The sequence below is a fragment of the Abramis brama genome, assembly GCF_963993115.1.
Source record: "Abramis brama genome assembly, chromosome: 14".
Lineage (NCBI taxonomy): Eukaryota > Metazoa > Chordata > Actinopteri > Cypriniformes > Leuciscidae > Abramis > Abramis brama.
In genome coordinates, this window is record NC_139976.1 from 3,975,798 (window position 1) to 3,993,003 (window position 17,206).

A 17,206-nucleotide genomic window follows, 5' to 3' on the forward strand; every position below is an offset into this window, starting at 1 on the left:
GAGTGACACCACAACAAAATCCACAATGGATAAGAATGCAAACACACACACACAAACATACACTTGATGTCAAATGTTAGGAGGTCCAAAACTAAAACCTTTTCACTTTTACTCACCATGGCTACATTTACTTGCTAAAACTTGTCAAACTGTAGCCTATTCCAAACGGTTATTCCAGACTGCTAGTGTGTAATACATATGATAATACCATGTAAAACATGTAATGATAGCATAATTGCAAACAAAACCTGATGCTTCATTTATGTTATGTTTTTTGTTTGTTACAATACTTATTTTATCTCTCTGTATCTCTGTGTATATGAATTTTTAATAGGGCTTTGTGGGGTTTATATATAACACAAATTAGCATGAAAATGATCATCTCTATAGATATAAATATCATAAGGGAATACACATTAAAGAAAATATATCTCTCGCCATTGACTTCCATACATATTTTTTCCGAAATAAGGTCCCATGAGCCGGAAGCGGAGGGGAGGGACTTAGGCTCTCTATACTCAATATATGTAACCCACGTGAAAAAGACGTAGGCTACTGTTAAATGTATTAAAATGCATTAAAGTATATTTGTATTGTAGGTCTACTAAAAACACACTCAAGTACATTTTTAATACATTTAATAGTACGTCTTTTTCACCTGGGTATGTATACTGAATCAAACTTAAGTAGCCTATAATAATAATAATAATAATAATAGGATAATAATAATCTTATTCTGGCCTCACTGAACCATTGGGTTCCTCCAGATGCTAGCTTTAACATAAGAGATCTTCCAGGAACCACTTAAATGTTTAAAGATCTTCCAATAACCCTTTTATCGCATTCAGGTTCCTCTATTTTCCCCCAAAGCACTTCGAGGTCTCGTGGTAATGAAAAGGTGACTCCAGAACCTCTGAACTAAATACAAAGTGCTTAAAGGATCCCATAAGTTCCAGCAAGAACCTCAAAGATTGTCAATGCTCCTCCAGTAACCCTACTATAGGAGAAAGAGCTTTTAGCTTTAGTTTTTACAGTGTAGATTTGAGCATTTTCAGAGAGTGGGGCTTGCTAGTGCAAAACTTTCTGCTGAAACGCTAGGGCATTGTGGGTGGTTTTAACGAGCTATCGAGTGGGTGGTTGATAGGTAGTTGCTTACTTAGTCGTCAAAAGGTTCCACTTTCAAGTATTTCTGGTATAATATTCTGGTCTCTAGATATGGCTCGGTTCCCTCCTTCATTATAAATTTACTGGATTTTTTTTTTTTTTTTTTCATTATCCGCCAGGCAAAAAAACTCTGATTGCTTAGAAAAGTAACAGCAAAACTTTGTTTAACAAGCTTCACAACTTAAACATCCATTTATGTCTTTAGAACAAACTGAGTGGAAGCTGTTTATTTATACTTAAAGGGATGGTTCAGAGTAAAATCAACCTAGGGTCCTTTGCACTATGTCCTCGAGCCAAACACCCCCCCAGAAGCCTTTTTTTCCCTTGGACGAACATTATTAAAGTTAGAGCTTATTTAGAGATATCAGCCGAATGGCTTAGTGCAGGCACTAATGGATCCAAGGATGTATCTCGTAAATTACCCCACTAATAATGCCCAGAATGGTACCAAACTTATACAGTAGTACAAATAGGTTCTGTACTCATAAAAAGAGGCATTGGAAAGTTTGTAAGTACATCAGGAGTTTATTTAAATAACAGAAGTAAATAGAAAATAGAAGTTTAGTACCATTCTGGGCAATATTAGTGGGGTAATTTACGAGATACAAATTTGTATCCCCCCCCCCCCCCCCCCCCCCCCCCCCCCCCCCCCAGAAGCTTTTTTCCCTTGGTTGAACATTTTTAAACTTAGAGCTTATTTAGAGATATCAGCCGGGTGGCTTAGTGCAGGCGCTATTGGCTCCAAATTTGTATCTCGTAAATTACCCCACTAATATTGCCCAGAATGGTACTAAACTTCTATTTTCTATTTACTTCTGTTATTTAAATAAACTCCTGATGTACTTACAAACTTTCCAATGCCTCTTTTTATGAGTACAGAACCTATTTGTACTACTGTATAAGTTTGGTACCATTCTGGGCATTATTAGTGGGGTAATTTACGAGATACATCCTTGGATCCATTAGTGCCTGCACTAAGCCATACGGCTGATATCTCTAAATAAGCTCTAACTTTAATAATGTTCGACCAAGGGAAAAAAGGCTTCTGGGGGGGTGTTTGGCTCGAGGTCATGGTGCAAAGGACCCTAGGTTGATTTTACTCCGAACCATCCCTTTAAACTTTGGAGTTTGTTCTAATCACTAACCCTTCATATGAGCAATCATAATAGTGATGCTTGCCATAGCAAATGCCACTAATGATTAAAAAAAGAACACTTGCTTTCACCATCTTTACTACAAAAATCTTACTACAAAAGTACCATGGTACAGTTAGGGTATCAGATGACGATGCCATATTCATGTAGCATAGTACATGTAACACTAGCATGGTAAAAATTAGGGCTGTGAAAAGATTAATCGCATCCAAAATAAAAGTTTGTGTTTACATAATAAATGTGTGTACTGTGTATAATTATTTTGTATATATAAATACACACACATGACATGCATGTACATAATTAAGAAATATTTGCATGTATATACTGTAAAAATTCATAACAACCACACAGCAACATCCTGGAAACCACCCACATTGCTCTAGAGTCACATTGGAGAGATTTCCCTCGGGCAAACACCAGTCAGAATATCTTCAGAAAATCTAGTTTTGGACCTGCAAACTCATCTCTGGGTTAGAACCGTAACATCTAACACACACAGAGCAGCTGTGTCCAATGTTTTGGAGCAGGGCATGTGATCGCCAGGGCTGCTGGGTAATTAGCGCTTCAGGGAGTTGAATCAGATGATGAGGTTGTTAGTGTTTGTGTCGGGCCACCCACATGATCTCTCAAGACCACGCAGGCAACGAAAGCACACACATCTTCAGGGTGAAGACGCTCTGTCCCGCTGTTTCTGTAACCCTTCTGTTCTGCTGCTTCAGAACTGTCTGCATGTCTATAGACCTGTTAGAGAAATCGCAAATGATATCTCTTTAATATCTCAGTTGTTTCTCTACACATAAATAGCATTAAATGGGTTTTATGTAGTAAAATAGGACTTTTTCTTGTGTCTTCAGATGTTTCTTCTGAGAAAAAGACACCAAAAAAAAACTTGAGTTTAAGAGTTATAGAGTGTGGAGTTTCTCAATAATGTCTAAAACTTTGATCGGATTTGTCTGCAATCAAATATCAATTGGAGTTAATAAAAATATCTCATCAAATTCTCCCAAACCAAAATGATCTGAGCTGCTATTCTATAATTTTATAGTTTTACACAAATTCTGATCCGTGAACAATGTATCTGGCCAAACCTTTACATGAATATATTCAGCATTTAACAAAGTTTATTTTCATTTAAAAATCCTAGTTAAAGCCGTTCACACACTGAGGATTCATCTGTGCTGTGTGAACTGGGACAATCTGCCGCAGTAAAGACATTAAGCTTTCTTAAATAGCTCACCATTTTCTTCTCAACGTGAATACAGATTTCCGTCTCATGTGACATAGACATGCGGCTGTTCCCAGATGTTACTGCATCTAACCTACATCATTATTGTAATTACACTGGCTGTTGTGTTTCCTGTCTGCCCTTATGGACTCGGAAAGAAAAACTGTTCGTAACAGTATTCTACTTATTCTACTCTTTGTATAGTATGCATACAGTGTCATTTTTCAAAATAAAATGTTTCTATAAAACTTCTGATTGCATGGCACCTTGGAAATAAAAATGTTTTGTTAGCAAATTTAGTATAAAAATGTCTTAAGATAAATATTGCATGCAAAAAGAAGATTTGCACACAATTTATGCATACTATGTTCAGAATAGTATACTACCATACCATACTATTGCATGCATAAAAATATATGCATACTATGTACTGTATACATACTAGGTTTGTAACAGTATACTACAGTACCATACTGCTAACTATTTCTGCAGTATGCATACTGAGCACACCATATAATTTTTATTAGCATTTGTGGTAAAAAAGAAAGAAAAAAAAGATTGATATTGCATGCATAAAAATATATGCATACTATGTACTGTATACATACTAGGTTCGTAATAGTATACTACAGTACCATACTGCTTACTATTTTTGCAGTATGCGTACTGTGCACACTGTAATTCTTTCTAAAATGTTTCTTTTAATCTTCTCACTACATGACACTTTGCAACAAAAAAAATAAAAAATAGTTCCTTGAGTATCCAACAGGATATTTGAGGCTCCTTTAGTTTTACAGATAGAGGAAAGTCAATGTCCAGCTTAAGTAAGTTCAGCATTGATTCATTTCCATTGGATGAACTTTTGGTGCAGTTAAATTTTAGATAGACATTGTTTTTTGTTTTGTTTTTGCAGATGATAAGAGATTTGAAGGTAGAATGATTTTACTATAAGTTTAGATCGACCTTGAGATTAATTTTCTGAAAAATGAGCAATGGATTATATTTATGAATTTGGCAGATGTTTTTATCCAAAGCGCCTTACAATCAATGTTTACATTTGATCAGTTCATGCATTCCCCAAGAATCAAACCCATGATCCTGTCTAACCTTTACCACCATATACTCTTCTGTTTTAATGACATGTTTACTGTCCTGAGAGATAAAATTACTAATGATCCTACAGGGGAGATTTCCCAGTGACTGACAGCACCGACTGCTGGCTCGAAATGAAAGGCTGTGTGTGTTCTGTGACCAACTGAGTCAATCTGAAAGTGAAAGTCTGTATTTATACACTGGTGATCGCTGTAGAGAGAGTCATTGTGAATGAACACTCGCCCTGAAGACACACAGACCAGAGGTGAGCAATAACACTCTCTTAAACAGGAAAATAATATCCTTTATATTTACTGATCCATAACCAGCCACAGGAAAATCTTCAGCACATGCATGGTATCTTTGTGTGATTTACACATTGTGCAGATTTTTCAATATGTCTTTTAAATAGCCTAGAAAACATTTTTTCTGCGTGTTTGTGATCATTTTGTCTGATTAATGTTGCAGTGTTGGTTCTATTTGTTTTTACGTTCAGCCAGTGAAGACAATGCAATAGAACATTATTTCATCACGTTCAATTTCTGTCGTGGCTCTGTGTATTCAGCAGCACTATTATCATGAATGGATGTGTTTCGTTGTTTTCTCTGTGCTTTATTGTACACGGTTCTGGTTTTGTGGTTGTAGTTTACACTCGTGAGTCTCTTCAGCCCCTCTAAATTAATGCATGATTCATTATATTGTGTGAAACCTCGCAAAATGATTTAATTAAATTCTGACATCTCTGCTGAGCTTACAGTTAATCATCTCTACTAATCTCTAGCACTTCCTTATTTGTCCTAGTTGTTTAAGTTTCACGTTTAAGTTATGCAACTTGTTGTAATTTTTTTCTATTGCAGAATGAAAACCATGAATGCTGTAAATGCAGTGCAACTGTTCATTCTGGTTTGGACTTTTACTGCTGTCTGTCCAGATGATGGTAAGAGAATAAACTTTCCCGTAGAAATTGTGAGGAGGGACTAAATCTAAGGCAATAATAAAAAAAGGTCAAATCTTGTGTTTCTCTACTGACTCTATCTGATGTTCATGATTAAAAGAAACAGCCAGGGTGTTGCATGCAGAGACTGTAGTGTATTTATTACTATTGAATATATAAGCTATAATTAATTTTAAATAATAAAATATGTGACTATCCCATTACCAGATATTAAATCCTGTTCAAACTATAATGTACAAAAACACATAAAGTCTGATATGTTAAAAGTTTACTGAGATGTAAAGTAAAAAAAAAAAAAAGAAGATCTTTATTATTATATAGTTGCTGTATCATATGATATACTCTGTTATTTTTCAGATGACATCAGTGTAAGCTGTGAGAATGTGACTGGAACTGTGGGTGAAGAAGTAACTCTCAACTGCAGCGTCTCTCTGAAGAACTCTGGATGCTGCATTACATTCTATAAGTTTCAATATCCTGAGAAATATACTGACTCCACAATCTGTAGAGAAAAGTCTCCTCCTGACCCCTGTGAACAGAGAAACAGCTTCACATGCAGCTTCAGTCCAACTACAGTAATGACGGGAGAATTCAGTTTCTTTATCCAAACAAATCAAGGACACAGATCAGCTAAATTCACTGTGGACATAACAGGTACAGTATATAATACTGTTGTTTATAATTCAATAAATTATTGAGTTACTTATGGAAAACAGAAAACTGATGTTTAGTCTCTTGTCAGAATATTTATCATTTAAAAAATCACCTGTGAATAAATTGTTTTATAGTTTAAGGTCTAAGAAGGAAACTGATGTATGATCATGGTCTCCAAACAGATGCATCTCTCTATTTGATTTTAGAGATGTTTAGATCTGGTCTGTCTGTCAAGAAATCAGTTTGATCAGATTCTCAGCAGCAGAAATGTTTTGTGAAGTTTGTGTGGAGAATCTGTCTGATGTTTGATAGGCTGAAGTTTATGATTTAAAAACTATTATTTTAACTGCACCTTTTCAGATCTAAAAGCACAGCGAGATATAACAACAGTGGCGAGTCCTGGGACAGAAAATGACTTTGGATCTAAGAACACTGTCATCGCTGCAGTTACAGGCTGTTTCATCTTCATCATCATCATAATGACAATCATTTACAAAAAGAAACCAAACTACAGCCAACCATTCCAGAGGATGTTTCTGCGCCATAAACATGATGATAACAACAGCAATTTCCAAGAGCAAAATCCAGAAGATGTGCTCTAATATCACTGACTGCAGTATGAAAGCATTGAGTTTTGTTTGACTGGGGGGGTTGATTATTCACTTTTCTAACTTTAGTTAGTGTGTAATGTTGCTGTTTGAGCATAAACAACATCTGCAAAATTACGACACTCAAAGTTCAAAGCAAAGGGAGATATTTGCTTCTAAAGAAATCGCTTTTTAAAGACTACAACAAACGGCTGGTAGAGACTACAAGAGCTTCCTCCTGAGTTAGTGACATCATGAACCCTAGAATTTACATAAACTCCGCCCCCGGGAACGTGATTTATAGATTAGAATATGATAATCAATAACTAGAAGATAACTACACATAAGCTACATAAATTCTGCTATAAATGCTATATAAAAATATCTGGGGGGTATTTTGAGCTAAAACTTCACATACACACTCATCACAGATCACAGACTTACATCACAGATTTATTTTACATCTTGTGAAAACGGTATTATACCACCCCTTTAAATGTGAAGATCATGACAGACAAAAGCTTCATAGGAACTCCATAAACTATATCTGTACATACACACTATCTGCTTTACCTCAAACTACTGAACTATATAACTCTGGTTGTAGGTTTTAAAACTCTGTTTCTGTTTTATACTGATTTCTGTGAAATAATGGTACATTATTGATCTCTTTGATCAATGTGTGTGTGTGTATATATGTGTGTGTATATATATACTGTATATATATGTGTGTGTGTGTGTGTGTGTGTGTGTGTGTGTGTGTGTGTGTGTGTGTGTGTGTGTGTGTGTGTGTGAACGTTAAGAGACAATGTAACAATCCCAAACTGTTTGGTTTTGTCCTTTTTTTTGTGACTTTCAGAAATGCTTATAATGAATGACAGTTTTGTATTTGGTAAGTTATACCTTAAGTAAGGAAATTCAATTTGACTTTTATCATTCTCTGTACCTGCAATTTTCTAATACTGTGAACAGTGTGGCTTTGTACATTGCTCTTTATTATTAAAACAACAAATAAATGAATAAAGTCTTGTAATACTCTCTAAAGATGAATATCTGAACAGTTTTTTATCACCACATGATGATGGGTAAATTACAGTCGGCTTCCAGTAAAACTAGTAAAGTGGGTGAAGGGTGGCTCACAGAGATCATCTGAATGTATGCCTTATTTATTTGTTATGTGTCAAATCATCTTTATTTATATAGCACTTTTTACAAATATAGATTGTTTGATTTCAAAACAGCTTTACAGTGATAACAGGAAAATAATGCAACAAAGTTTGTTTCGGCTGTACAGCAGAGATAGAGGAAAGTCAATGTCCAGCTTAAGTGAGTTCAGCATTGATTCATTTCCATTGGATGAACTTTTGGTGCAGTTAAATTTTAGACTTTAGACTTTTTTTTTTTTTTTGCAGATGATAAGAGATTTGAAGGTAGGATGATTTTATTATAAGTTTAGATCGACCTTGAGATTCGTTTTCTGAAATATGAGCAATGAAGTATATTTATGAATTTGGCAGATGTTTTTATCCAAAGCGCCTTACAATCAAGGTTTACATTTGATCAGTTCATGCATTCCCCAAGAATCAAACCCATGATCTTGTCTAACCTTTACCACCATATACTCTTCTGTTTGAGTGACATGTTTACTGTCCTGAGAGATAAAACTAAATGATCCTAGCTAGCAAACAACTGTCAAGTGTCAAGCATTCAGAGTTGAAAATCAAATCACTCATGCATCACTTATAATCAAGTGTTGAATTCAATCAGTCATTTTGATTCCTCCACAAACGAGAAACGATCAGATGAAAAGGTCATAGAGACGACATGCAGTCTAGCAGTCAGAGCAGATGAAAAACTGAATGATTTCAAAACTAAAACAATGTCATATTTTCATTTAATTGTAAATGTTTATTGTGCATTCACTGATCAACATGATTTTTTCATTGTCTGCTGATTAACCACTGTACTGCAAGGTGGCCGACAGCTGATATAACATTTTTCTCAATTGCTAAAACAGTAAAACCCATTGGCTGAACAAAGTTCTCAGCTGCCTGAACTCATTTAGCTAATTGTGCAGTCTGTTGTCAATACCTTAAACCATTTCACATGGTAAAACACAATTTGCAGATCTCACTTAGACTTTTCAGCAAAACTCTAAACACATTCTCATTCTCAAAACACATTCTGCACTCTAATGCACATGTCATCCATACTGGTAAACACAAGTGGCAATCAAATACAATCAAATACAAATAGAGAACACGTCATTGATTAAACACAACCACTCAAAATTGATTTAACCTGTTTCAAATGATGTGACACAACCAATATAAGCCAGTTCAGAGAGCAAACAGGTTGTTGAAGGTGGGAAGGAGAAAGTCGGAGAATGAATAGAAGAAACAATGTGAGAGAACAAGGACACTATACAATAACAGAAAACAATAAATTCTGTTATTGTATAGTGCATTGTAGGCTGTATACTGTACAATGAACAAATGGTATGGCCCTGAACATTGTGCTTTCCATTTGTTATAGTTTTTCTCGATTGTTTACACACATTTTCTGAAAGCATGCCTCATATTCTCAGAACTCTACACACAAATCAAAAAACACACACACAATGGGCAAAAGCCCTCAATTCTCCTGCAAAATGAAACTTTACATTCAAAACAATGTTATTTCTTCTCAAAATGTTTTTTTGTTTTCAAATGACACACACAAACCATCATATGAACAGACATTTATAAGAACCAGTTGAACACTGATGTGCTCAATGTAAAACACTATGATGAATGGAAAACACTTCATCTCCATTCATCATAATGACTTAGGCCTTTTTTTTTGGCTCAGTGTTACACTTTCTACAGACAGTACATATATAAGTGTGTTGTAAAATATTTGAGAATATTGTTTTTATACTCAGAGCACACAAATACACGGTAACAAATATATTTTATTTTTCCCACAAAAACAATATACACAGTGTACATCCCAACCAACACAAAGTTGTACATACAGTGGTCTACATACAAAACAACAGAAGAATTGACTGTATACAGTTAAGGTGATGATACACAGGGCAACTTTTTGAGCAATGTTGCAGGGCAATCTTGCCGAGTGATTGTTGCTTGGGCACTTTCCCATTGAAAATGGGCAATACATTTCTATCTGGATAATTTAGATCGGTCGTGGGCTCTGTGTCTCATCTGGTTGCCCGTTGACGGCAACATTGCCCAGCAACATTGCTCAAAAAGTTGCCCTGTGTATCATCACCTTTACAGTAAAAAAAACAAAAACAATCCAATGTTGGCATCCATTGCTCCATTGAAGAGCTCACCTGTTGCTCTTTTATGCTAAAGCTCTGATTGTAAAACTAAAAATTGTAAAACTGTGTGACGGGTGTTTGCCCATGTGATGAGTCAGTGTGCATATTTGAATGGCAGTGTGTTCCTTGTGAAAACAAGAGATTTTCTGCATGAAAATTGTGCCAAAAGCAGAGAATTGTGTGTAGTGTTTTGAAAAAAGTGTGTTTTAGAACTGCAATTTGAGTGTAAAGCAGGAATTGTGCTTGTAGTTTAGCAGAATTGGTTCAGGGGGTTGGTGAATGAGTTACATGTTGTGGTCATTGTGTCTCAAGTACCAGTATTTGTGTGTAAACAATTGAGAAAAACTGTAACAGCACTGACTGCTCAATAGATTTTGACTGGTTGCAGGTTCATATCAGCAAAGAACAAGAATTACAGTATCACAGAGACAAAGGACAAGTTTGTGAGATGCAGGGTACAGTACTGTAAAAATAGGGGTACTAGAAGGAAGAAGAACAAAAAAAATGTGCAAAGAGCAAAGCAGAGTAGTAATTTCTGATCAATTTTGAGCTACTATGATAGAATGTTTTAGTTCATCAAAAGACAATGATGGAAAAATATGAAATTTCTTTTGAGATTAAAAATGTACTTCTCCCTGAGAACTATATGTTTTGAACAATGTGTTTTCTATTTTTTGGTGTATTGTTTACTGACTGTATATCATTTTGATCACTGTGTTTATGATTTGAGAGCAGTGTTTGATTTTGAACACAGGTAAAACTGTTTTGAGGCGAAAGTTTCATTTTGCAAGAGGAGTCAGAGGTTTTGTGAATAGTGCTTGAAGATGGGGTTTTGTGTTTAATGTTTTCAGAAAATGGAGCAAGCTTTCAGAAATTGTGTTTTAGCAATTGGGAAAAACTGTAATACAGATAAAATACAATTGAATGATGGCCAGTTAGATATACACATAAAACCGCTGACTTAAAAACATATTTTACACTATATTTCTTGAAACAAACAACACAATTTAAAACAAAATATTTATATCAATGTGTCAGAAGTTGTAGTTTTCAAGTATGTTTTCTATCTTTGAGAAAATTACGTATTAATACCTACGTATTACAATAACAAGGTAACGCTTGAGAAATTAGTGAGTAATTAGCATGTTTTTCACTTTAAAATAATGGGCCACATCACTAGTAGTTCCTGCAGGATGACAAGGTAACGCTTGAGTAATTAGTGAGTAATTAGCATGTTTTTCACTTTAAAATAATGGGCCACATCACTAGTAGTTCCTGCGGGATAACAAGGTAACGCTTGAGTAATTAGTGAGGAGTTAGCATGTTTTTCACAAGTAATACAAGTTATTTAATTTTATATTTAACACATACTGTACAGGCATACATTTCTGTGAGGCACTAGTAATATTCTAACAAACATTGTAATCTGGAAGATGTGGTTTTGCGATTATCGCAACATAAATGCAGCCAATTTCTTCATTAAGGATGCAAATTGTTTTTGACAAGAGAACATCAATGTTTATATTCATATCCTAAAGAGAAGTCCTCCTCTGGCGGCTACTGTAACATAAAGGTAGGTCTTTGGAGTCTGAGACATATTGAACTGACACTCAATAGAGCTCATAATAGTGAACTAATCCAATCATGAGTGTCAGCATCACTTCCTAATTATTTAAAATTTTAAACAAATTATCATTATTAGTATTATTCTATGTTTAAGTTTGAAATAAACAGAGAACATGCATCCATCCTTTGGCAAGAGTAGTAGTCACAATCTCAACCTGTAGCTAATGTATTTGGGGGAATATAATATTCATAAACTGGTTTCCACTAAGAACCCATTTGAGGCACAAGCTTCTGAGATGTTATGACCATGTTAAGAGTAAAAAAAAAAACCCCACAACTGTTCACTTTTTAGACCTGTTACTTTTGTGATTAGTAATTAATTGGTTATTCTTTCTTAGTTCACAAGTAGTTCTCAGTGAGGATACATTTCTTTAGTAATAATCAAATACCTACCAAGGAACTACCTTTGTACTAAATTAGATATTACTTACTGCTTAGTTAATATTGCTTCCATATTAGTTAATAGTATTAAGTTCGGTGTTAATGCAGTACTACCTATTACTTCCTGCATAGCTACTTGTTAACTACGGACCATTATTCTAAAGTGTTACCGTTTTAACTATCTGAAATCTCAGCTTAGTCCAAAAAAGCTTACATATGCATGCAGTATAAAGGTTCCTTTTTATGAACGTAATGTCCATATCTGTTATCCATTAATGTGGACTCCAGTGTTCGGCTGGTGAAATCTCCCTATCATATACATTTAAGGCCTTACTGGAGGCACAGAAGGATATCTAGCCGGACACTGACCATTTATAGATTTTTTATACAACGTATATATGATATGATATGATATGATATGATATGATATGATATGATATGATATGATATGATATGATATGATATGATATGATATGATGTAATGTATGGTTTTATTGGTTGAAGTGGTAAAACTCCCCTTATACTTTCACTATTCCATATCTAGAGTTTTGGGTTCTCCCCAGCGCTGGTTCATTATTCATTCCTATGCCTGATTAAAGACATCATTGATTGGTTTGTTCTGTGTATTTTAGCCCTGTGTTTCGTTCAGTTCTTGGTCCATTCTCGTCTTATGTTTGTTTGTTCTGTTCCTGTGTTTTTTGAGTATTTTGTTCTGGTCAATAAAGAGAAGACTGCTGCATTTAAATCCATTTTTATTTCTCCCTGCTTCAACAAAACATGACAAATGAAATAATACATTTACAATAGTATAAAAATAACATTTGTCATCAATAAGGTCTTGAAAACTTCACTCAGCGCTCTATATAACGATTCACTCGTTTAGTTTGTGAGCATGCTGAAACATGCACAGCTTTATATGAAATAAGCTTTTCTTTTCTATCACTTCTCTGAATCATGGCTCCTGTTTCCGTTTCTCCAGAAGTGTTTCTTCATTCCATCATCAATCATTCATGTGAACTAGTGACTCAGACAGAGAAGTGCCTGAGATGTGTGATGATGTTTAGATCCTAGATTGGACAGAAGATGTTATGAGAAGCTGAAGTCCACAGTGATGTCATAAAAATCCATGATCTATTTTAGGAAGTGAGAGACTGTATGCTTACATCTCCTAAACGCAAATTGTATCACTGTTTTGGAACACACCAGCATATTCATAATCTTAAGGCTAACACATTCATGCTTAAGGCTAAAAAACAAACAACAAACAAAACATACATTTTGATTTCAGGGGGCCTTTAAATACACTGGCAAACAAGAGGAACTAATGAGCCTGATTAACAAGACACACCTGAACTCCACTAACACAATCAGTAACCATAGAAACTAACAGGGAGAGAAGGAGTAATTAACTGATTAGAAGATGAACTGAGAAACTTAAACATGAACAGAATTCAAAAAGTGACAATATGTGAATGAAATTAATCAAATGTATTATTACACAAAGTTATTTTTTATAGTGAATTGTGTGTTTAAAGGGGTGGTATAATGCCCTTTTCACAAGATGTAAAATAAATCTTTGATGTCCCCAGAGTGTGTATGTGAAGTTTTAGCTAAAAATACCCCACAGATCTTTTTATATCGCATGTTAAAATTTTCACTTTTTGAGGGTGAGCAAAAATGCACCTTTTTGTGTCTGTCCCTTTAAATGCAAACGAGCTGCTGCTCCCGGCACAGGGGGCGGAGCTTCAAGAGCTCATGTGTGTTAGCAGCTCCAATTACCTCACACAGACATGCACTGGAGATTTGTGATGTCTTCTAGTCATTGATTAGCATATTCTGTCTTGATAATCTATAAATCGTGTTCTGGGGGCGGAGTTTATGTAAATTCTAGGGTTTGTGATGTCACTAACCCTGAAGGAATGTCGTGTAGTTCCTTCCAGCCGTTTGTGATAGTCCTTAAAAAGCAATTTCTTTAAAGGGGAATTTGGCAACTATTTCAATGTAATAAATCCGTTTAGAAATCATTTGGATGGTTAAATAACCTGTTCTGGTGAGAATGGTGACTTTCCCCGCACCCCCCAGCGTTCCCCGGTGGAAAACCAACCTTGCAACATGGCGAATAACGTCCCGGTAAGTTGGAAATAGGAAGTCTCGTGAGAAGCGAGAATGAGCGAGAAACAAGAACTGCTTCACGGCAATTCAACATAAACACACGCCATATGATACTGTGTATGATGTATTACCCACCTCGGTAGACATAGCTGCACATGATAAAGTTGGCCGACTCCCATAACAACAGATGCACATGAGCGGCGGTAGAAAGGGGGAGGAGGGTGCCGCAAGTGATATTTTTTTAACTACAGTGTTGTGAAATATACGACCCACAGCTGTAGGGGGAGCTCGTTGAGAAAACCATAGATATCATATAATAATGGCTAGATGTCTCGTCAGCGCTGCTGGCCAATGGAGGTCGACGTCCGCACACGGCGGCCATCTTGCCACAGGGAGCTCGCTCACTCGTAACATGGTGCATGTACTTTTAAATAACCATAACTTGCTCAATCTTCTACCGATTTTCAAACGGTTTGGTTTGTTATAAACGTCAGAGAAGTAGTTATGACACTGCATACATATGAATAATTATAACAATGGACTTCCATATGAAAGAATTATAGCCACGTTAATAACGTTTGTAAGAAACCAAACCGTTTGTAAATCCGTCAAGATTTCAGCGAGATAAGAGGATTTGTGTGCGTGCTGATCACTCACCTTAATTCACAGCTTCCCTGTGGCAAGATGGCCGCCGGTGATGCTGGAAGTGACTCCGCCTTAAGACATCTAGCCAACAAAAGGGAAAATCAGCAAAGAAATGGCTAGAGTTGCCTTGTTCCCCTTTAAAAGCAAATATCTCCCTTTGCTTTGAAATTTGAGCGTCGTAACTTTGCAGATGTTGTTTATGCTCAAACAGCAACATTACACACTAACTAAAGTTAAAAAAGTGAAATCATAATCAACTACCCCTTTAATGTTTCCAGGCTCTTCGGTTTTGCTCTTCAGTATATGCCCATCTGCAGTTTTTCCTCAGTTTGTAACATAAACATGTCCCACAGCAGTGTGTATCCGCTCTCTTTACCCAAATATGCAAGAGAGAATTCTGTACCACACTACTTGTTGTGTTGTGTGTAAATCCAAGTAATTGGTTATATGTTATATATATATTTCTTTATGTTTTATATTTTTATATTTGTTCAGATATGTTTACAGGCTTTGCAGCACTGTGGTCCTGTGAGGCATTACATTTCATTCCTTTGTACATCTCTATAATTTATTTATGTAGGCTACTTATTATAAATCGGCAGCATTAGTAGAACAATGTAAAAGAAATAACACAATGTATTGTGGTGTGTGGAATTTCTTAAAAAACTATTTAAAAGAGCAGAATTCTGATGTAGTTTAATAGCTATAACTGAGTAAAACACAGAGTAGCAGATAAATTAAAACCATGTGTGGAGACTTGCACAGTTCAGCACTTCCATGAGACAAAATGTGTGTTGTGTAATTTCTGGCATGTCGTCACAGCTCATTTTATACATGGAGGTGAAATAAGGACACATTTTTTGAGCATATATGAAACCTGCACAAAAACTAAAACCTGTTTTTATGCTGTATGTAAAACCAGCTTAATTCATAATTTGTTATTCATAATTTATATTTGTGGGTAGTGTAGTTGTGATTAGATCACTGCTTTCATTTTGTGTTTGGTTTTACTTTTGGTCTCTTGTCATATTTGTCATCAGCACTTTCTGTCAGGTGTGTATGAAAAAAAACTTGCTAGTTCAACATACTCTGGCACTGCTAGAGCTGCCCTGCTAAGATTCACACGTCAGCTGATTGTAATCGGTTTTGCTAAGCAAACAAAATATACTATACTCTATACTTTTCATTATTGCCTTTTGGAAAGACACTATTCAATTATTTTCATTAGTGAATTAACTGTATTTATAATAAGAATCTTTCTCATGTGAGAACTGGTTGCAATGCCTTGTGAAGTTTTTATTTGTTGTAATAATAATGTGTAATAATGTAATAATGTGGTTAACAGAATATGATACATTCAGCGATATCTCACGACCAATTCGTACGAGTGATTAAAAGGTGGCCAATTCGTACAAATTGCCGTGAGATCAGGTTGGATACATTATGTCATCTTGTCAGTTATGTTTCAATCTTGGAGCTTATAATGGAAGTTTTCAATATTTTATGAAGTTTTAATGCAGGTTTGCACATTTTTCTGTTTTATGATGCTCTGTAATCTGTTTTAACGATCTAAGCACATAGTCTAAAGTGCACGGCACAAGTGCACTCAGGGCGTGTCCAAATTCACAAAGGGTCGGTGCTCCCGGCTCATGGTCTAAAAGTGTTGTCCCTATTCTCTTAATGAGTAATGGGTGTGCTTTGGGCTTAACGTGCAATAGACCAATCAGAGTCTCATCTCCCATTCCCTTTAAAAGCCAGTTGTGCTCGCGCCATGGCGGATTCCCTATTTACATGACGGAATTGTCAAGCGGAAAAACTGAACACGTCTCCAGAGAGCATCTGGTCTGCTCGTGCGCGAGGTTAAAGCGTGCAAGCAGACCATCTACGGGACTAGCCGGATTCCACCATATTTTTATGTAAACAATAATAATCTTTTGCATTATAATCCTTTTATTTTTAATATTTGGCATGTTTGTGTGCTGCTGTGCGTCCCTGTGTGTGTAATAAGCAGAGGATACGCGCGTTGTGGACCCGCCTATAGGCGCACATTACTAACGCGCTCTTTAAATAAAAAAAAAAAAAAATTGCGCCATTGACTTTAGAGCAGGTTTCAGTTGGTCAATGGCGCAGTCTATTTCAGTTCCTCAAAATAGCAACACGCCAACAATGCACCAGAACACGCTTCGTTTTCAGACCAGCAGCTCATGGGCGCACAGATGGGCGCAAACACAACGTGGCGCAGGACGTGAAAATGATAACTGTATATGTATAATGAACTGTATA

General features: G+C 35.8%; 1 protein-coding gene across 5 annotated transcripts in view; it reads left to right on the top strand.

The window, feature by feature from the left end:
- LOC311096117 (uncharacterized protein) overlaps nucleotides 1-7,770 on the top strand; it is a 147,190-nt gene extending 139,420 nt beyond the window's left edge. For 2 of the 5 annotated variants that reach the window (XM_084135099.1, XM_084135098.1), the window contains exons 2-4: nucleotides 5,496-5,575; nucleotides 5,951-6,247; nucleotides 6,608-7,770. In XM_084135099.1, the coding sequence (XP_083991225.1) occupies nucleotides 5,497-5,575; nucleotides 5,951-6,247; nucleotides 6,608-6,849 (618 nt within the window). In that variant the 5' untranslated portion in view covers nucleotide 5,496 and the 3' untranslated portion in view covers nucleotides 6,850-7,770. Of the gene's footprint in view, nucleotides 1-4,811; nucleotides 4,904-5,495; nucleotides 5,576-5,950; nucleotides 6,248-6,607 lie in introns of those variants that run through there. The other 3 variants (XM_084135100.1, XM_084135091.1, XM_084135097.1) reach the window with 3 other exon arrangements.
- Nucleotides 7,771-17,206: the final 9,436 nt, after the last annotated feature.